The sequence below is a fragment of the Limanda limanda genome, chromosome 13, assembly GCF_963576545.1.
Source record: "Limanda limanda chromosome 13, fLimLim1.1, whole genome shotgun sequence".
NCBI classification, from domain to species: domain Eukaryota; kingdom Metazoa; phylum Chordata; class Actinopteri; order Pleuronectiformes; family Pleuronectidae; genus Limanda; species Limanda limanda.
This window is the reverse complement of record NC_083648.1, coordinates 22382660-22404775: the sequence shown is the minus strand read 5'-3', so window position 1 is coordinate 22404775 and position 22116 is coordinate 22382660. Positions and strand designations below refer to the sequence as shown.

General features: G+C 41.8%; 1 protein-coding gene across 1 annotated transcript in view; it reads right to left on the bottom strand.

Moving 5' to 3' along the window:
• The window catches only part of pappa2 (pappalysin 2), a 65498-nt gene extending 48144 nt beyond the window's left edge, over window positions 1–17354 (bottom strand). Inside the window, exons 1-7 of the mRNA XM_061084832.1 lie at window positions 16415–17354; window positions 11914–12146; window positions 11057–11284; window positions 10255–10853; window positions 3204–3352; window positions 547–686; window positions 147–300 (exon numbers count right to left, since the gene is read on the bottom strand). Coding sequence (XP_060940815.1) covers window positions 147–300; window positions 547–686; window positions 3204–3352; window positions 10255–10853; window positions 11057–11284; window positions 11914–12146; window positions 16415–17354 — 2443 coding nt within the window. The remainder of the gene's footprint in view (window positions 1–146; window positions 301–546; window positions 687–3203; window positions 3353–10254; window positions 10854–11056; window positions 11285–11913; window positions 12147–16414) is intronic.
• Between the last annotated feature and the right edge of the window lie 4762 nt (window positions 17355–22116).

Genomic DNA, 22116 nt, shown 5'->3' with positions numbered 1-22116 from the left:
AGTCAAGTCTCTTACATGTTACATGACTTTTCTTACAACCTACAGTGCCATGTAATTGGCATCCTCTTCTGTGGCTCAGTAATTCATCTCAACATGTTGGCATTACGCTTCAAGTAGGCAAAGCTGGGAATGTTCCTCCTCTGTACCTGTGTAGCTCATGTAGTTGCTGTAAGGTGTGTCCTGGTACGTTGTGACTCCGCAGGTATCGTTAACAGCTCCAGGATCGTGGCAGGCTTTGGATTTGGGCGTTGGGGCAGTGTCCGCACACAGATCTCCAGTCTCCATGGACGGGGTGGTCTCCTGAAAGTACACACGATTCAGCTACTAGCAAATACACAGAAGTGTGAAAAGCTCTGTCCAGGTTGGTTTGTACACATTTTACACACAGCTGATGAAGAAGCACACTGACAATTCCCACTTATCTTTTGTGTAACACTTATCATCTTAAGGACTTAAAAAGCAGTTATTGTAAAGCATATGCCACGCATATATACTGGCAGTTAACAGTTAAACAATTAAGAGCAGATATAAGATATAAAATATTACCTGACATGGGTCATCACAGGAGTCCCGCTCGCTCACCCCTTTGAAAACGTGATACAGGCCGAAGATGTGTCCCATCTCGTGGATCATGGTGTTGTGGTGGCCCACAGTGCCGAAGTAAGACGGGTTCAGCACCATCCCACCTGGCAACAACAAGTAACCCAGACAATAAATAACAGGTTCAGCCACTGTTCTGTATCTGAAAAAGGAGAAACCTTGTTCAGATCTATCACCCATGTTGTATTTGATTAGATTTGTTCTTGGACAAAACAAACTGCCACAAAAAATGCGGCATTGTTGTTAAAGTCCAGATTCTTATACTGACTTGTAGTTGGGGGGCACTACTCCGCCACATCATCTACTACAGCTGGGATTTTCAAAAGAGAAACAGACCACCAAATAAAAAACCCTGCAATATTGAATTTAATAAGCAATGAAGTAAACTTTAAAGCCAAAAAGAAAAAGGATCCAGTCGGGTTGTTACGGTTGGATATGGAACATTTGTGCTCGGCAGAAATCTTGTATGTACTCTTTCATCTCATGAAACAATCACTGATAACTTACAAAAGGAAATGCATTGTCTTATATACTACAATAAATACCACTTTCACTTATCATATTGTAAGAGCTGAGTAATGAACTCTAGGTGATCCACAGTTGGCGCAGTGTGGATGACAGACTGGATTCATACGAATTATAATGAGTGATCAGAGGGAGAATCAGACTTCCTACCTGATCATGACTGGTTGACACAACATGGAAAACATTGCTTTAACAGGCAGACTGGCAGATTGAGTGGAAGAATACTTTGGAAAAATCCAGTGTTTTATGTTTCCATAAGCATTACTGTTATAATAATGATGAGAATGATTCTTAATTGCATTTTTAAATCTGTGCAATAATAGGCTCTTAAAAGCTCTGCTGCACTATAATCAGGTTGGGCCAGAAATGTTATGTTTTGAACAACTCATCAGCTTTTCTGTTGAGGATTTAGAGGTATGTTTTTTTTATCATTTCTTAACAATGCAAGTTTATATATTTTTTGGCATATTTCTATATTTGAAGTGTATTTTCATAAACATTAAAAAAAGATACACTTACAAAGCAATTACAAAGTGGATTAGGAAAATTGAAAAGACTATATCAAATCAAAAAAACAAAGTACATCTAACAGAGTAGTTTTAAAATTAGTTAAGGTTTGTGGGTTATGGAGAAATGCTTGCAATAAGGCCTTTGAGTGGTGATATAAGTTTCAACATGTTGATAATCACAGGATGGAGAAAAGACCTGACAGTCATTGGTTTTCTAATATGAAACAGTATTTTCAGTGGTGAGGACATTGAAAGATGAAGACATTACATATGTAGACACTAAACGGGGCTTCCAGAGATGACCTGTCATCCACTAACCTGTTTTAAAACAGGCACAGATGCTAAGAAACTCAAATGTCATGTGGGAGACATTCAGTCGAGAAATTAATTCAGCAGTGTCATTTAAAACCTCTACTCAGACAAATAACTGGTAGCAACAAAGTGAAACACTGTCTGAATGAATTAGTAGCTACCTCTCATCCATAAATTTACAGAATAAAATAAATAAATAAGCTATTGGGTTTTTCAATCTGCGGGAACAACAACAACAGATGTTTGTATTGTAGAGTACAAAGCTGTGGTGGCCTCAGGGTACCTCCCTCTGCTGGACACAATACACAAAAGACCCTTTTCTAAGACGTCCACTTCCTCCAGTGGTGGCTTGAGCAAATATATAAACACTGAAAAACTGTTTCTCTACGATTTACATCAAATAAATCAGAAAGTGCTTAAGTTAGGAGGAGACATCTGCATTGAAATTAGATCGAACAGAAATTGTAGTAATATTACTTTTTTTATTTTTAATGAAACAATGTTTTTTTTTTAGGAATTACTAAAACTATTGTGAACATATAGCTTCACCTGGGTTGTGCTTGTTATGGCAACAGTTAACATTTATTTTCATTGAATCAAACAGCGATATTTTACCTTGTTTTAAAAGGCTCAATTTATTTTTGAATTGTTACATTATTATCCTGTTCCTCTGCATCAACTTATTTTGTTTCTTGCGAGATCAGTGGATTCTTTCACCAGAACATTTTCTTTGAAAGATACTTCCTCTGGTGGTCCATTCTCTTCTCTGTACTGGCACGAGAAGAGAAGAGTGGACGGCCTGCATAAATAAAGAACAGCTGGTAAGTGGGCATGGGTGGCAACAGTGGTACAGAGCCCACACTGCCATTTGTTTGTTTGGTTGTTGTTGTGCTGATTATACTTCTCCAGTGAAAAGGGGCCTAATGATTGGAAATGGAAAGAGGCAACGTGCCGGGAAAATCTCTCCCAGCTTAATTTCCTCTCCCCATCTTATTTGGATACCAACAACAAAAGAGGGGAGGGCAAAGATGGAGAAGAAGGGATGGATAAAAGAAACAAAGAGAAAAAGGCACCTGGTAAATAAGGACATGGAGAAAATTGGAATGGTAGAACGTTATAACTTGAAAATGGAGGAAATAAGAAAGGGGAAGAAGGGGACAATTAGAAAACCTTACACAAACAAAAGAGAAAGAAGCATGAAACATGATGAAATATTCTGACATGTATGTTAATATAACTTGATGTTAATCTCCTCACCTTGGTGGGTTAGAGCCTCCTTTGCCCACGGCCAGGTTGCAGCTCCGGCCAGTTCTTCACGGACTGAGTTGCTGGCAAAGAAAACATTGAGTGTGTCGGTTCCGCTCAGGAGAAGCTCCTCCTTTAGTTCTTTCACACTCATATAGGCCCTGCAGAGAGAAAAAGAAAGGGGAGACAATACATTCATCATTTTAATTCAAGCCAAGTTTAATCTCTAAACACAGACTTAACGGATGATACTGAATAAGAATGTAATACTAATACTTTGAATAAATTATGCATAACATGTGCATCCATGAAAGTGATTTGGGATGAAAAGGTGAAGCCATAATTATTTATGTCCATGGTAAATAAGGATTATGTTGCACACCTAAGTAAACTTAATTTTACCTGATGGTTGGAAACTAGAAAACATTGAAGTTAAGTTACAAATCTATAACTTTTCCACCACCTCTTAACTTTCAGTAATGTGCCAAGTATATAAATATTTACCTACTTTTTTTAGCTAAAAGTAGTATTTTACTATTTTTCTTTCTTCCATCTCTAAGGAAGATGGTGGGCTCAAAGTGCTGAAGCGGTGAAAATAAAACCTGATTTATAAACCGCTGAGAGGGAATATTAGTTTAATGCTTAGTTTATGAATTTGCCCACATTAAAACATAAAAAAGAGAGAGAAATGTAGTTTCTGTGACTCTGTCTTAATGCGAAAGGGTATATTGCAAAATATTTGCACATGACTCTTTCTAGCATATGTTTGTTCAAGATGATAGTATGAATGCACACAATCTGTCGTCTCTGCTCTGTAACTTCAAATCATACCCGTTCAAACCACTTCCCCCTGCAGCTCATCACTCCATTCTCTCTCTCTCTCTCTCTCTTTTTCTGATTGTGATACCTTACCGTTTACCCTGCCTGTTCATGCAGAATGATGATTTTGTTTTGCCTAAGCTAGAGTGATTTGTCATTTCTCTGGGTCATTTCTCTCCTTTCATAGATCGAACCCTTTTGTGCCGATCACAGGTTGCCTGCTGCATCTGAGAGAATCGCGGTGGCTCCCCACAGACTACATGGCGTTCACATGGCAGACAGTTTAGGATAAAGCTGCGCCTCCTTTCTGTAGGTTCACAGCTGGTTTCTGCCTTATCTACAGAACATGGTAATAAAAATCAACTGGCAAGTCTTCAAGTCCTCCAGTGGACCATTATACCTTAAGTTCAAATCAGTTAAAAAGCATTTTTTTTAAATGTATGAATCATTTTGTTTGTGAAGTTTTGCTTTTTCCTACGATTATAACGTAATGGACTATTGTTTCATGTTGTATTTCTCAAGCATGGAGTTAAGGTTTTATGTGACTGAACAATTTACGTTGTAGAGCTAACTGTATACAAATTACCAAGCCATACTTCAATCTTTACCTCAGTTAGTTGATGTATTCGGGCAATTTGTTTTTATGTTGGTTTCTTCAAAAATACATAAAAATGTATGCTTTTGATCAAGCACGGCTGTAGGTCCGAATTTATGAATATAACTGCATGCTTGAATCATAATAAGGCTTAAAAGTGCTGGTTTCTCATAAGAAATACAAATTATATGATAACTCATTAAATAGCTCATTGGCTCTGAGACGCTTAGATTGTTTCTCTAGCTTGAAGAAAAGACAAGCGATCACCTGACTGTAAGAGCTTCAGCTGGGAGAAATCTGTGGATGAAAATGAAACTGTAATCCCCGTCCACCCATACACTTCTGTCATTGTAGCAATAAGTGAGGCACTTCACCTCTAAATTTGTCCAAATCTGTTGCTCATCAGCCGAGAGATTTGCATGTAACTCTCAACCCTGATGCAATCCCTTCCTGTAGTGTATGTGTATGTGTAGGACTGTAAATAAGAGTGTGTTTTATCAGGCGTGTTTCCTGACTTAATAAGGTTGAAGATTTAAGATGCTTCAGGGAAACCCTGCTCTCCCTACACGACTGAGGCTGAGTTCAGCTGAGGCTACGTGCAGTATCCATCAGCCCAGGCTGTGCAATTACAATTGACAGAATGTTGACCACTAAAGGGTTGACTCTAAAACTTCTGAGACTCAGAGGATGCCTCGGTGGAGGTCCACAGCAGACCTGGCAGAGACATAAATGGCTCTGCATTATTGAAGAGAAAACCCCTGGTTATGAGTTGACAAAATTACAACTTGTGGGCCAGTCAAACGCTGTGTGTATCCACAGCAGAGTCAGCACTAGCACTGTCACCATGTCAAACTGAAGATGTGTTTCCATTTGAAACACTCTCGTTGACAGGTTGCTCTACACGCTCAGGTGAGCGCAGACAGACTCTAAATATATCACACGAGAAGCAGTCAAATACTTCGACATATCGGGTCTTGCCTTATTTGTTTACATAAACTCAATGTTATCCAAACAGTTGCTTCTCAGGTCTTGATGAATACAGTCCTGCTCTTTATTTTATTTGGGGAAGTTTATACGCCAGTAAAACCAGCCAACATCTGAGATATCCTTACCATCAACTCACAACCCACAAGTTTCCCTTGTGACAGAAAAAGTGAAAACAAACTTTTGTGAATGTGTGAATGAATGATGGTTAAGCAGACATATCAAGTTGTGCGATGTACCTGAATAACCATGGGTTATTTGTTGGCAATACCCTGGAAACAAAACCTATGAGAGGGTCTCCCAAAATGGCAGGCCCACCGAGCCTTCACTATCATCTACCTACTACTTCCACAAATGCGTGTCTGTCTGTTTGTGGAACTCATATCTCACGAACCACTCATCCAATCAACTTTACAATTGGAATATGTATCGTATATTGCCCCAAAAAGTGCAGTCGGAAAAAATAACCTCGGCTCAGTAAATTATTCAAACATACATACAAGCCACACATGTGAACAGTATTAAAGTAAATTCAGTTTGAGTCAGGGACGTTTCTAGGATTGAAAGAAAGGGGGGGCTTAGCCCCTAAGGATGTGGAATGTTTGCGCGCGCAGCGCGCGCCAATTTTTTTTGAGCTAATTTGGGGCTGCGGATATCCATTGTTTCAGACAGTTCATAGATTGGTTCAATCAGAAAGACTGTGATTTTTCTCTGTATCTTTGCTTGCATTCATTCAGTATAAGATAACAGAAGAGACAGAATTTCAGGGTCATTGTGAAATTTGACAACACAAATATGAACTTTTCTCAAATAGAGAGAAATAATTTTGCTGCTTGTTAAGGAAAGACGGATATACTAGTTTTGACTAGCATTAACTGATTATAAACATCAACATTCTATAGGCACTGATATTATTGTTTTAAAATACTAGAGATAGATATTAATGCAAAGAATAGAGAGCTGTCGATAGTTATTTCTTACATTTCAAATTTGCTCGTTCACACTCTTGCTCACTGGAGAAATTTTCTAACAAAATAGCTAGCTAGCTAGCTTAGTGTTAACATAGCTCATTACAATATTCCCTTTCATTTGCCTCAAGTAAACCTAAATTCAAGCAGGTAACAAACGTTAGAAACTACAGATAGCCACATTCTGTAACCACCTGTACTTACAATTTCACTCCGTGCATCATTTACTATGAGCTAAACTCCTTGGCTGTAATCCTGCTGTCTTGATGAGAGACGTTACTTGACAGAGTGAGAAAGCCAGCGCAGCAGCAATGCAGACTCCCCAAGGTCTTAGTGCCCGGTCTTTTATTGTTCATCGTCATGCACGCAAATGATAAAAAGTGACAGTGTATTGTAGAATTGTTTGAAGAGGACTCACTAATGACAAGGAGCAATCCTGAAGCCGCAGTCTTAAGGCAGATATATGACATTTCTATATAAAAATTAAGGCCCTTTTAAGCTTTTCTTTTTTTTCTATTTAAAAAACATTAAAAGGTCTGTTGGAGACAATATTTCCAGGCTAGCATAATTAGTTGGCTAGCTAGAGAAAATAAACTTGTGAAACGGCTTCTGAGTGGTACATCTGCCACCCTTTTCACTGCAAGGGGCAAGAAAAGAAATCTGAGAAATGAAAAGAATGTCAATCCATATCAATCAAAATATAATGTCCCTATGAACTAGCATGCTTAGCTGCACGCTCACTGTCATAGAAAGCATAAGACTGGCAACACCAAAGAATCAGTAATGAGCAAGGATTGAATCGCAGACAGATGTGGACCTGCATTCCCCATTCAGGGAAACAATGCAGCAACCTCACCAGAATAAACCTGGATCTAAAAAACAATATCATGCATGAGATTCACTTGCATGTAAAGCATCAAACAAGGTTGGAACAGGGTTAATCTCTCACAGGAGTTGCCTGGAGCTCTTTCCACGGAAGTGCACCTTCCAGGATTTGCTAACCAAAAAATGTTTGCAGATCTTGGACATGTGTCTCAGCATAAGTGGACATGGTGTCCCTCTCCACACCATCACTCGCCTCTCTCTCTCTCTCTCTCTCTCTCTCTCTCTCTCTCTCTCTCTCTCTCTCTCTCTCTCTCTCTCTCTCTCTCTCTCTCTCGATCTCTCTCTCGATCTCTCTCTCGATCTCTCTCTCGATCTCTCTCTCGCTCTATCTTTCATCTCCCCTCTCTCTTCATTTTGCGTCCAGAATGTACGTACCTGCCCATCGCTCTTGAACTGGCTCTCAACAACAAATCTGTGTCGTGACAGCCGCTGGCTTCAAAAACCTCTGGCCCTGCACTGGCCAGCAGCAGCTGCACACATATGTGGTCCCACAATCAGAATACTTGGCTAAGAACTTAGACAGAAGGGGGAGGGAGGTAGCAAGAACCCAGATCACAAACATAAAAATGGTTCGGTGCTCCACAAATGCCAGCAAAATGTCACATCCCCTGCTTCAGCAAGTTGCACCGGGATGCAGGGAAACCTACATGCGTTCAGGCATGTTGCAGCACTCACACATACGCATTGTAAACAAGCTGGGGTCAGGACCTTTCCAGAGGACCTGTGCTACTGTCAGTTTTTATGACACCCTGATCTCCTGTGTGTTGGCCATTCATCCGTTTTTTAAAGGAGGGTCTGCAGGGTTTACATGACATATGAGCACACACATAGAGAGGCTGGAGTTTAGGTTTGAAATTCTGAACAGCAGAAGACTTATTTGTGAAAGTCTCTCATGCAAATACAATACTAAATTAAAGAACAGGGATATTAAAATCAACACAACACATCTATGTCTCCAAATCTTTGACACATATTATTAAAACCAATTCGAATTATAACCCAAAGGTCAGTATGGTCTACGTATTTTCTTTGGAATATTGTTTTGCAGCAACAATTTAATTAAATCTTCAATAAATCACTGAGCATTTTACAAGATTGACCCTTTAATAACTGTTGTTCAGTTTGTGCAAGCAATCGATTAGGGTATATAGACCGGGAACATCTGACTCTAACTTAACCAACATTTATTTTCCCTGTCTGTCTTCCTGTGTATTTCCCACCAAGCCCGTGACAGGACAACATAAATTAACATTTACTCATGACACAGTTGAAGAGGCCCTCGCATGCGGCCAAGCAATGAGACCACACACATGCAGGCCAACTTTTTTTTCAACTTTTACCTAACTTTAACCTGTGTCTTCCAGAGAAAATCAACAAAACCCTGTGTTCTTTTCCAGCAGCAGCGTGTTTCCCATTCAGACAGCTGCACAAATTCAAACCTGGGAGCTGGAGAGTACAACAACAGAGTCTTTCTGTTGGCCATTGGGAGCTGTCAAGTTAAGCTTGTCTTTTAGACACCGAAAATCCTCACAGTTGAGTGTATTGCTCTGGTTTTTCAGGTGAACTCCAGGTTCCTTGTTTGCTTTCCATACCCAGATTTTGGAAACCAGGTGGTGTAAAGCCCGATTTCACACTGTAACTGTTTTGCTGCTGCTACCGAGCCAACTTTAACAGTAGCTGCACGACCCAAATTCTGCTAAGAAATGTAGTTAACGTAGTCGTGTGGCTACAGCTTCTTTCAGCCAGTGCCAGGAACACTGAGTTACTGCATTTAAAAAAAAATAACACACTGATGGGTAGATTATAGGCTGATTACAGACTCAGCATAATTGATTTGACTGACTATTTATCAACAAAAGTCAATTCCTAGCAATAGCAATAGCCTGGAATCAGTATTATTAAGATCACTGGTAATTAAGACAGAGATGCATTTCATCAGTCTGTTATTGTAACTCAAGAAGTTGAGGTAACAAATCTTCTATATTGGTAAAGAGAGATTTATTTGACAAAAGTATAAATGGGAGACAAATGTCTATCCAACATGCTAAAAAACATTAACTCTCCTTGTGTTAAACTGTCAGTCTGTCAACTCCAAAGCATTGAGTGCTAAAATATGTTATTGAAAACAAATATCTCCAAATCACATGTTCTGTTTAGTGGCCCAGTCTAAAGCCTGGGGTTACAATTTGGATTAGGAATAGAGTCTTTGAAAACCTGGGCCGACGACCTCATTGCCAGACCTCATGCAAGCTATTTGGAGCTCTGCATGGGCCTGTCTGTCAGACTAAATGGAAAGCAGTGGGCTGCCGCTTGAGTTGTTTAGTAAAAATAAGTGTGTTCTTTGGCCTCTCAACCCACCATCCCCGCTTCACAGAGTGCCCTCTAAAGCCACTGGGGAAAGGGAGAGTGCCAATTTGCACATGTAACATGTTGTGCTGTTCATTTGTACAGCCCTGGGCTTAAGTAGTCTTAATTATGACCATGATGTCCTGACCGGGTTACGGTTAACGCAATCCCTCTGGTACTTTCTCCATTATGTCTATCCAATAAAGCCAATTATATATCCCTGGTTTGTTTATACAAATGGATATGTCGCCATATTTGATATGGGGCATAATCTCTTCCATTTCCGTAGAGGCTTTTAAAGTGAATAAAGTCCAGAAGGTTTAATTGACTGTGGCCTAACAGTAATCCGTAAAGAAAACTACAATTTGGTAGCAATTGGAAATAATTAGAGACTAACTCAGTGTTTACAAAAAAAAACAATCTCAGAACAGCAGAGAGATGAGAGGGATGTAACTGTTCACTTCACCTGTCAGGGGACTCGGGATCGAAGCAGGTCTTGAGGACGTCTGTGACCTCCGGGTCACAGCAGTCTCCATCATCGTAGTCATAGTGTATACTGTTGCACTCCATGTTGCAAACCCCATCCTGCTTCTTCCAGTTGTAGCATGGCCCCAGTCGGAGGCAGTCCCCTCCATCATGGCCTGTCCTTGGATGGTCGCACTCAGGGTCACATTGGCGATTACCGATCTTTCCAATGCGACAGTTGCTGAGGATGAACTTCTGTTTAAGGCTGGAGTTTCTGACGGTGTGTACACTCTGATCCAGAGTGATGTTGTAGGGGCGAAAGGCCTCAGTCAGAGCCCGGTGTTGGAGCTGGATCTGGGCTTCCGTCACCGTGGGGTTTCCGCCGTCGTCATTGGACAGGTTGACAATCCGGTAGCGAACTCGCTTTGGGGCACGGAGCTGCCAGTGGTTATTGTAGCCAACGATGATGTCGATGTTGTCGCAGGGTGTCAGGCCGCAGGGGGGGGGCAGGAACGAGGAGACAAGTTCTTGTTCGGGGACGGGAGTGGTGATAACGATCGGATGGAGGCCAGCTTTATATGGGCTCCATAACTGTTCCACCTGAAACCATAATTAAAACATTTAAGAGCAGTATCCAGTATCCATCAGTATTTCAGTTAACTTAACTGATTCCAGTCAATTACAGCACATAACGGTTAAATAAGTAAAGCTAATGAAAACTAAAATAAAGAAAATGTCATAATTTATAATATGATGACATCTGGAGAGAGCAAACAGGGTGGAAAATTAATACAGGCAGTTACATTAGTGAAGTCAGCCCACATTGCCAGGACCGGCTCGCTCTTGTCTGCCTGAAGTGGCTGCTTGAGTAGGTCCTGCTGAGAGCGGGCATAGCCCCACAAAGCCACTCCCCCAATATGGCCCCTGAAGCTGTGGCCCTGATCTGATTGGTTGCTGCCAAGGAAAAGGGTTCTGCAGGTCCTCATGAAGGGGCTGTAAAGATTCCCAGACTGGAGGTTGCTTTCTCCCACCTACAGAGGAAATGCAGAGGTGGAACAGCCAAGATGAGATGAAGAGCAGAAACTAATCTCTCTTCATTTCAACAAAATAATTGATGATTTATGCTCTTAAACGGTCGTAAATGTTTTACGGCTGTCAGTGTGGTTTCACAGGTTTTAAAGCTGTCAACTCTACTACACCTTATCAAGCCCTCTGTACAAAGTGTTTGAGTTCATACACACGATCTTTTAGTCCAAACTTAAATCCTTGATAAAGCCAGGAGTGGAGCAATGAGAAACCATACGCTCGCACAGTTCTACAGCTGTTGTCTCCAAACTGGCATTAATCAATTTGAAGGTGAAGCAATAAGCTATTAAAGGTTATTTTGACCTTGGAAGTCGTAGGTTTACTCAATCCAAATGCAAGATTCATTGGCAAATTATCAGTTGTCATGATAATGGATCTGATGACCAGCAATCTCTGTAGGTTTAATGATTTTAACCACAAAACATTTCTAACATGTTGTCTATGTTGGTCAACAAGGTTATGTCCATTGATATGTCATGCATTAAATCATAGTAGCATAGTAGTAGCTAAAAATGATGCAGAGGTAAATAACCCAACCCAATGAAAATTTGACCAATGCACGTAAACCACACACCTTAGCTCCATCTACATACAGGGTCATGTTGTGGCCATTGTAAGAGGCCATTAGGTGAGTCCAGGCACTGGCACGGTATCGCTGGTGACTAAAGATGGTGGTAGATTTCACCGCTCGGTCTGTCCGCAGTGTGAAGTAGAACCTTGCGTCTTTGGTGCCGGCGGGTTCCACAGTGCGTATACCTACCGACCAGCCCTTCTCACTCAGCGAATGGGAACAGTTGTCAAACACACCTATAGCACAGGGAAGATGGGGAAAAGTAAAGTCAATATTTTGAAAGAATACTGGTGGAAAACAAGCAAATATTTCCTAGTTGTATGCGTTAAATAACAGGAAATTTACAAATGGTTGTTGCTCTCAGGAAAATGAACAAATAAACACAGAAACAATCAATCTATCGGAGTGATAGTTGTCCTGAGGTCTAAGGGAGACTGGGAGAGAGGCACAGAGAGGCTGAGACACGAATAGAGTTTAAGGGACAGACAGAACAGACAGAGCCAGAAACAGCGGGAGAGAACAGAGAGGGGAAGGAGGACGGAGGGATTTCACTCAGCCAAGGCAAGGCCGTGGTGTTTCCATCTTCTGTTGCAACAGACACACACAGCTCCACATCTGCACCCCAGATGTCCACCACTGGGACAGCGAGGGGTCAGGGAACCCCTTCACCCTCCCCAGTGCTGTACGTGTGTACATGTATATGTATATGTAAAGTCGGCACCTGTAGCAAAATAGACTCCAAGGATATTTTTTAGTATGAGCCAGTTTTGGGGTTTTGCAGGTCATTCAGTGAAAGATCATAAAGATTAAGAGGTTATGGCTTCAGGAACTAATGCTAAAATAAAGTGAATTGGATTGTTATTATTTAACAGTATAATAAAGTGAATTAGATTATGTTGTCAATGGTGCCTACTGTATTACATATGACTGCACATGCATGGTATCACTCTCAGCATTGGTAACAAACTAGTGCAGTTCCAAACCTGCCTGTTTAGAACACTGCCGGAGTTTATCCAAGGACATAGAAGAAGATTGAGCTGGGTCTGTGGAATGGCCATTATTGCACGCTGCCCAGAGCTGCTACAGAGCAGTTATTTAAATTGAACTTAAATGACGTTAGAGGTTTCAGTGCCTAAGCGGTCGATGTGATGTGATGTGAACGAAAGATGCCAAAAAATATGTTACAATATCGTTGCTTGCACCAGGGAACATCAGTCATTGCCACTTTGGCCTCATTCGTTTACCATTATGTTAATAATTGGTTTTATTACAATGGTTTAAAACTGTAGCTGCCGCTTGGGGGCAGCAAAGCTAGCCTTAAAAATAACTCAGACATAATGCATCCTAAAGTTGTTAACATTTCTTTCTCTGGTTCATTGTATGACTGTCCAGAAAGTATTTGACAGCTAAATATTCCACTGCTTTAACTAACTATTAGCTCATTGTGTCTGTCTGATGTTTTACACTGGGAGGATAGAGTACAGTGGGTTTATCAGAGCATCTTAGCTGAAAATAATACCTGCGGCTGCTGGACAGAAGGTTGGTTAGAGTGGTGAACTGTGAAGCTGCCATATCTAAATGTAAGAGACGTTGTACAAGAGCTTAGAGATGAGGGTAGCTGCAGAATCAGGTTATAATTCTCTACAACAAGGCACCCCTTTTTCATTATATATTATCATTTGATACACACAGTTAATACGAAAATACTCATTAGTGCAGCTTTATAAGTTTTCTCCGTTAGCACTATTGCTAATTTGTATCAACAATGGATTGTTGTAACTTGTTACTTGATCCAACCTCATCAGATCCTTCTTAAAAGAGTGCAGGCGAAATTTCAGTCTTCATCATAGCGCCACCTACTGGCTACAGGAAACATACATTTCTTACTTTGACAAATTCTTCTAGCAGGTTCTCTAATGGGGTTTTTTGGCATTTGGTTCTGGCTAAATCATTGCTCAAGTAGAATCCATGTCCACCATCGACATGTTCTCCCAATGTGCACAAAGGTGCAGTGGCCCTTTAATGCTGCTTGCAGCCTTAATGCTTACTATTATCAGCATATACTATCATATTTTAAATATACAATAAATAGTTACAATATTGAAAACATATAATATTAATGCAGGACATGTAGAAATGGTGTCGTCATTACATTGTCCAGTAGCCTACTCTTGGGTAATGTTAGAACTCTCTCTAACAGTCACATTAGAATAACAAGTCAAACGAAGGTCAATGTCATGTTTGGGTGAAAAATGGGAGTTTGTTTTTCACTTTATTGTCAGATTCTGTCAGGACACTACAAAGAGGAATGCCTAATGCCACAAAATGCAGCCCTCACATAAGGAAGCAATGAGTGGAAGAAAGTAATGTAAGTAAGTGATGGAGTAGGATCTTTGATCAGAGTAAATATGAGCAGACATAACAGTTTGTGGTCTCGCTCCCTATCTGGGCAGCCCTGGTGCTCCACCAAAGAACCTCTTCAATTTGTCTGATGTATCTGTTGTTCTGTCAAATGTGCAGCTTTTCAAGCATAACATTCTTGTTGCGGGCTCATTGGAAAAACAGCGATGTTCATCCTGATGTGAAGAGTTCGGTTAAATGACGGGTTCATAAGACAGTTCACTGCTCTAAGTCAGCGGAAACCCACAGGCGAGATAACTGCCTGAATGAAACACATCCTGGGGATTTTCTCAGTTATGTAACCACATATTTATGAATAGTGTGTGTCCTGAATAAAAAAACACCATTTCATTTGTTGTGGGGAAAAAAGTAAACAATAAAATAAAAAATCGTTAAATAACTGACTAAATACGATTACATAAAGAACAAATATCAACCATTACCATCACCATGTTTTAATAGTCATTAAATTATTTCTATTGCCCGCAAAAGAATAACCTCACTTAAGAAAATGCCAAGATCAACAGGTTTATCTGGGTGGGGCTGTGCATTTAGGGCCAAGGTGCACTCTTGATATTTTTGTGTCTTTTATTTGGTAATGCAATCTTTTTTTGGGGTTTGTAAATCATGTAGGATTAACCCTACATTGGGCTCTGCTCGTTTCCATTCATGTGTGGAAAATGGAAACAGAAGATGGAAATTTTAATGGGTGGAAATGGAAATGGAACTCCCTCTTCCATTAGCTTTGCCCCACCTCGTAATCACTCCGATTGAGAACATGTGACACTTCTGACTTCCTGGCTTAGCACCTCTTTTAAATGGAGCCATATGCAGGTCTGGATTACTGCTTTTGTGGGAGATGAAAAGCATTTTTAGTTGCAGTTTGGAGTGAAACTGGAGCTAGCTGGTGGTAGAGACTCTGGTCTGTGTGTACACGTTTTTATTTCCTCTTTAGGACCTTTTCAAGCATAAACACTGACATTGTCAGGACCAGTATTCCTCATGAGGACCAAAGCCATAATGAGACAAAACAGAATGTCTGAGATCCTGGTGAAGCGTAGGGTTAGGCATGAATTGGTCATGGTTCAGGTTCAGGATAAGGTTTTGGTTTGGCTGTCCACAAGGAGTGGGAGTAAATACAAAGTCCTAATAAGGATATATGTTTGTGTGTTTTCAAGAGACGTTTTGAGTGTCAGGTAACGAGTAACAGTATGTGTTGTCATTTGGATATTGGGTATCACAATACATGCCTTTGGTCATATAGCACAGCCCTCGTGTCAGAGACATACAGTAAGTCAAAGGTAGCTGATGATTGCCTGTCCATTGTCATTATCAATAATCAGTCAGTGGAGAAGGGGGAAATCAACATTTTGGGCCACATGCCCGAGGCTGGTAAGCTGACAAATGTTTTTAAACTTTTGTCAAAAACAATGTAGTCACCAATCACCTATCAACTGACATTTTGAAATGTTGTTTCAACCATAATATTTAGAATTTCCGATGCTGTTGTACGGAGACACAGCTTTATTTTTAAACATAAATCAATCACATTAAAAGGAAGGTAGCAAATCTTATCAGTTAATTCATTTTCTGTCCACTGATTAAATTATTGAACATGTAAATGTTTCAGCATGAATGTATAACAAGTATACAAACTAAGTTTAAGCTTAAACTCTGCATGAACCCCATTTGACCTTTGTCATGGAGGGAGGCCAAATGCTGTTAGGGTTATTAGATACAGTAGCTGGTTGAAACAACAGGAAACCTCCATCTGAATGAATTGAACTTTAACAGCTAAAGTGAGAGAGAAGGAGGGAATAGTGGATACGCAGTAAAGAGGTTAAGGAGTCAGAAGGCACAAAGAAATCTAAAAGTCTAAATGAGACTGTATAGGTCCATTATGTCAACCAATACGAGGATTATATACATATACCCTACAAGCAGATATAGGGCCAAGAGTTCAAATCCAGACTGACCAGTGTGATTGAAGAAAAAGTCATATGTATTCCCTAGACTGGGATCTGTCACCGAGCGGCCAAGGAACTTTTTGGGACATCTTCATACACATATACGTGCAAACTCGATCATGCATTTGATCACCCACCTGCTATGACCGCGGGGTTGCTCTGCCCTCCCTCGGGCTTCACCCACAGCTCGAGGGTGAACTTGTCCCTCGGCAGCTCCACCCTCGCCGCCGACTTCACCTGCAGCTGCTCCCGCCGCCCGCTGAAGTACAGGGCCGTCATCCACGAGGGGGGTCCCCTGGGCACCGGGCTCCCCCACGGAGAGGGGCTGCTGACGGGCAGGCTCGCCGGCGGGTCCGCCTCCTCCACCTCTCCGGAGTAGTCCTCGGTGCTGTCCTCCGCGGTGCCCGGGGTCGCGGAGTGCAGCTCTCCGTCGACCCGCTGCAGTCCGTGGAGCACCCGGAGTCCCCCGGAGTCTGTCGGGGACACTTTCTCCCAGCTGGAGTTTCCCTCCTCATCGTAATGAACCGTCCCGCCGAGGCTGCGGGTGACTCTGGAGATGGAGCCGTCTGGAGGCTGCGCGTTTCCCGCGGAGGAGGCGCTGTGCCTGGCGTCTTTACGCACAGAGTTCCCGGCTCGTTGCGCGGCGTCTCGGCTGACATGGCGTGGCTCTCTGCTGTCACCATGTCCGTCCCTCGCTCCCACCGTCACACCCTCCGCCTCGCCCCAGCCTGCCTTCTCCTCGACCCGGTGGAGCACCCCGGCGTCCCCCCTGCATCCTCCCGCACACACCGCGGGCGCGCTCCTGACACTGTACGGCTCTCGCGTCCCGCTGGTGCTCGTCCTCGGACGGGCCGCTGGAGGGCGCTGTTGGGACGGGAGGGGGGAGCGGGGCTGCCGCCGGGACCTCCACATGCCCGCGGCCGTGCACGGTTCACCTGCTAGCGAGGGAAGCTCGCGGTCCGCCCGCAGCGCCAGGGAGCGTTTGGACCGGCTCAGTGCGTCCGAGCGAACCGGGCCGAGCAGCCACGTGTTGGTGATGAGGGTGAGGAAGACAGCCAGTAGTCGGATCAACAACATTGTCCTATAGATTAGGGAAGGTATAGCCTACTTTGCAGGTTTTTATTTTAATTTGAATAAAGAAGAGAAATTAACAAACTGCTGTGTAGGCTGCCTGTTTGGGAATCAACCCACCGGAGTTAACACATAAAAGGAGAGTAAGCAATATAAACTATCAGTGCATTGCAAAGGGATCAAACTAAAAGAAAGAGGGCGTCACATTCAATGTGTGGATCTCACATGGATGTATTGCGCACTGAGGTTGTCCGTATATATTTGGTATATTCGCTTTAGAAAGGATGTGGATGAAGAACAATCAGATCTTGTGAGCAGATATCTTTTGTTGGTGCAGCTTCAGCTCTCCACACTTTGCACGGACCTTTAGGAGCGAAGCTTTGCCTCTTTCCCATTCATGTTTACTGTCTGCACGATGTCTGCAGCCTCCTGCACTCCGACTCTGCTGCAGTAAGAAATAATATCAAAAATGCTGAAAACAAACCGTCTAGAAGTAAGCCCACGAGGGAAAGGAGGAGATGTTTAAGGTCAGCACTAATTTATTAGATTTTAAATACAGCAAACAGACTTATTTTACCACTGAGGAAGATGTGGATGGCGTTTCCCTTTTTTGCAAATCAATAAATCGTGGACATTAGATTCCACTGACTCTTGCTCAAAGCCTCTTAAGTCCTATGTTTACCTGACCATTGCGGCATCATTCACGCGTCCTGTCCCAAAATATGGCTGCAAAGTGAATCAGAGTAATAATAATCAAAAATAAAAATAAAAAAGTCAACTCCAGATGCAAAATGAAGTGCAGAGTGCAAGCTCTAGAATAGTTACCCTACTTGTTGAGCAGAAGCTTTCCTATGTTTTGTCTTCAGAAAGAATGATAATTGTAATTATATATATAAAAAAATAGATATATCAGTCCATTAATATCCTGAACCCGCGTGTCGGCTCCTCCTGGAATAGTTGTGCGTCTGTGAGAGCTTCAGAGAGTGACTTGCTTCTCTGTGCACCGGTCCATGCACTGGTTGTAATATCCTCCTCCATTCACTCCTCCATCTCTCTCTCTCTCTCTCTCTCTCTCTCTCTCTCTCTCTCTCTCTCTCTCTCTCTCTCTCTCTCTCTCTCTCTCCCCCCCTCTCTCTCTCTCTCTCCCCCTCTCTCTCTCTCCCTTTATTCTCCTGAGTCCAAAGTTGTTTTTTTTTCATCATGGAGCCCCTGCCCGCCCTGACATCACCGGTAGGGGAAGTGTGGTGGTGATGGTGGAGGAGATCCGGTGTATGTGTGTGCGTGTGTGTGTGTGTGTCTGTGTGTCTGTGTGTGTGTGTGTGTGTGTGTGTGTGTGTGTGTGTGTGTGTGTGTGTGTGTGTGTGTGTGTGTGTGTGTGTGTGTGTGTGTGTGTGTGTGTCTGTGTGTGTGTGTCTGCGTGTGTGTGTCTGTGTGTGTGTGTGTGCGCGCGCGCGCGCGTGTGTGTGAGAGTATGTGTAAAACTTCATCATGTAGCCTGTTCATTTTCATTCTCTCTTCATCCATCCACTCATTATGATAAGAAGATACAGTTAGGTCAAATGAATTGCCATTGAATTATCATCAGTGGATAGGTAGACAAGTTAAGTGTTTTTTCCATTTCAAGCTACAAATAAATGTATCTTAATCTTAATCTTAAAAAACATGCCACTATAATGTTTCGAAGGGAATTTTTACATCTACTGAGTGGTAACCAGTTTCTTTGAGTTTTAAGTTAATATTGCAACACGTGGTGCCTGTAGAATGCGTTGCACTGTTGAAGACCAAATCATGATCCAAAATACCCACTGTACAGTATTAAATATATATAATTAGCTCCTCATCATAATGCATCAGTAATGACAGCTAAGTAAATGGTGTAAGACTTGCAGGAAGCAGAATATTGTAAGTATAAAGTTCATTAGCCTATATTACATTTTTAGATTATTTTAATGCAATATATAGGCATTTATGTGTAATCAGCAGCTTAAAATGGTTAGAGCTACTTTAAAGTATTTTGTATAAACTTCGATCTGTCTTGTATTAGAACTCCATTGGTTATGTGTGTAAAATCTAAATTTGCACAGCAGTATGTCTTCCAATGGGGTAAAATAGATGTGATATCCCTCTTATGTTTGCTTCTCAAAAAGTAGCAGTGGTATATCATAAAAATCCTGAAATCCAGATTATTATTGTAGCCTATACTCAAGTAAACATAGTAAGTTACTTTCCACAAGCTGATGTGTCGTCACACACTCACACACACACAATCCAAAGTGAAGGTGGTGAGGTTTGAGAAACCCTCTCCCTCCCTCCCACTCTTGCTTTCCCCCCTTTCTCTTCCTTTTACCCACCCCGAGCCTCCTTTCCCCCTCCTCTTGATCTATCCATCTCACTCACTCATGCTCTGGCTCTCCTCAGCGGTGCAGCACGGACAGCCATAACATCTGTCTCGCACATGAAAAGAGTTCTTCATCCAAATATGCTACCTGCTTTTTTGCAGCTAACTCTTGTGTCCGTGTGGGCCGAGTCAGGCCTGAGAGAACAGAGAGAGGAAGTATCAGATGAGAGGGAGGAATGGAAGCAGGAGAGAGATCGGGAGAAACATGGGGGGATGTTATGTCATGTTTGTAAACCTGAAGGTTTTATTAGTCTATTTTATTAATGTAACCATATAAACAAGCACAAAAATGGTCTAATAGGCAATCAATACAAAAACAACGCACAGTGCACACATGGATATAAAACATATGTTCCCACACATCTGCAGAAACACCGAACACCATCAATAAGATTTTAAATACCACATTACCGATCTCTTTAGGATAGTAAGCAAAAGTTATGTTTAACAAAAAAAAGCTGCACTTAAGGTCCTCTTAAACGGAGATTTTGCTCCTTCTAGACTGCATAATTGCGGTTTTAAGTTCCCAAACCTAAAATACATGGACCTCAAGATTCACATTAACATTGCCCAGGTCTGACTAACATTACTCTTTTGTCAGATATGGAATTGTGAGCACCATTTCATACATTTGAGAAAAATATTCACACCTCACGATTAGACAACTTGTGTAGTCACCCTCTGTCTCCCTGCACCGATTTCTATTGAACAGTGGGGACGTAGGCTACTACAAGAGTTTGCATGTAATTGTACTGGGTATTGCACTCAATGCAGAATTTTCAGTAATAATAAAACATGCAAACCATGTGGTTTTGCAGCTTATCATGAACTAATGTTATTTGACTCTTGAAAAATATAAAAGAATGAATTCATGTTGCGCACACTGTCCAAACTCAAATCACAGGTGCCCTCACTGACACTCGTAACAGATTATGTACTGCTTTTGGGAATTCTAAAACAAACTTCACAGCAACATCTGATTCAAGACTTGAATTTTACCATTTGTGATTTTTAAAAGCTTATGTTCTATATTTTACAACCAAAATTCCTTCAATAATCTCTCATTATTCACCTGATAATTAAATAAACTATGGCTACCAGTTGTGGCTGTTCCACACCTTCTTTATTGTTGCTCCCTTACTGTTTTCGTCAGGCTCAATTTGCAAACAGGGCCCTAGCTCGAGGCTGGAGATGGAGATGGAGGAGGAGGCCGCTGGCAGTTATGGCAGGGGCCCCCGAAGGGGCAAAAAACTGTTCCTAAAGAGTGGGAGGCTGGAATTCCACAATCCCAGCCTGCCTGACTGAGGGATCTGCCTGCTAAACATTCAGTTTTTTCTGCTGGCAAAGTGCCCTTTTGAAATCCAGCTGCAACTGTGTTGGAAAAAAAGAAACAAGAAATAGGAGGGCTGGGTTTTAAGAGAAAGCAACAAAAACGGGAGGGAGAGGGAGGATGAAGGAGAAGAGAAAGAAGAGAAAGAGAAGAAGAGAGCAATGTTGGGTTGTGCAGTGTGTGAGGGACAGAGAGAGAGAGAGAGAGAGAGAGGGAGTCTGAATGGGTGTGCTCCACCGGGGCCTCACCCCCCACTGTAAGGGACCTCCACAGATTATCCTTCATCTGAGCTTGTCCGTCTTGACCTCATCGACCCTGAGGCCCGCTCTCTGTCTTCTCTTCTCTGCTCTCCCTCTCTTTCACACACACATTTTCCTCACTCACTCACTCATTTGTTTTTTTCCACACACCCTCATTATTTTTACCGTGTCACTCACTCTTTGTCTTTTTACCTCTTGGCCACTCGCTAACCTCCAGTGCAATAACACCGCTGACCCCTGCGGCTCCACAAGCGCACACACACACAACCTGGTTCATCATAAAAAGAAGTGGGGGTCCCCAAAAAGGAGAAAATCCAGGCTGATGTGCAGGACAAATGTGGAGGGGAAGAAAGAAAGAAGGCAAGCTTTTCTGCACCAATGGTATAGAATAGAGGGGGGGGGGGGGGGCAGAGGGGGACAAAGGCAACACGGTGTATATACAGTACAGCAGGTGTTTAGCTCAAAGGGTCTTATTCAGAGTCACAACAGAGTATTTTTAGTGTTCTACAAAAAATTGATAAAAAACTGATATTTGTTTTTGAAATGTCACACACTATACCATTTTTATTTTCAATTATCTTTATTTTATACGTTATCTTCATATAACAAACACAATTGCTAGCTTTTAAATGTATCTTGAGATGCATAATTATATATATTTCAATGTATTTAAAACAGATTGACATTTTTGACACTTTTGATTTATTTCAAGTCATTTTCAATTAAACACATCATGACTGACGCATGCTGCACACAGAGAGAGAGCGAGAGAGAGAGAGT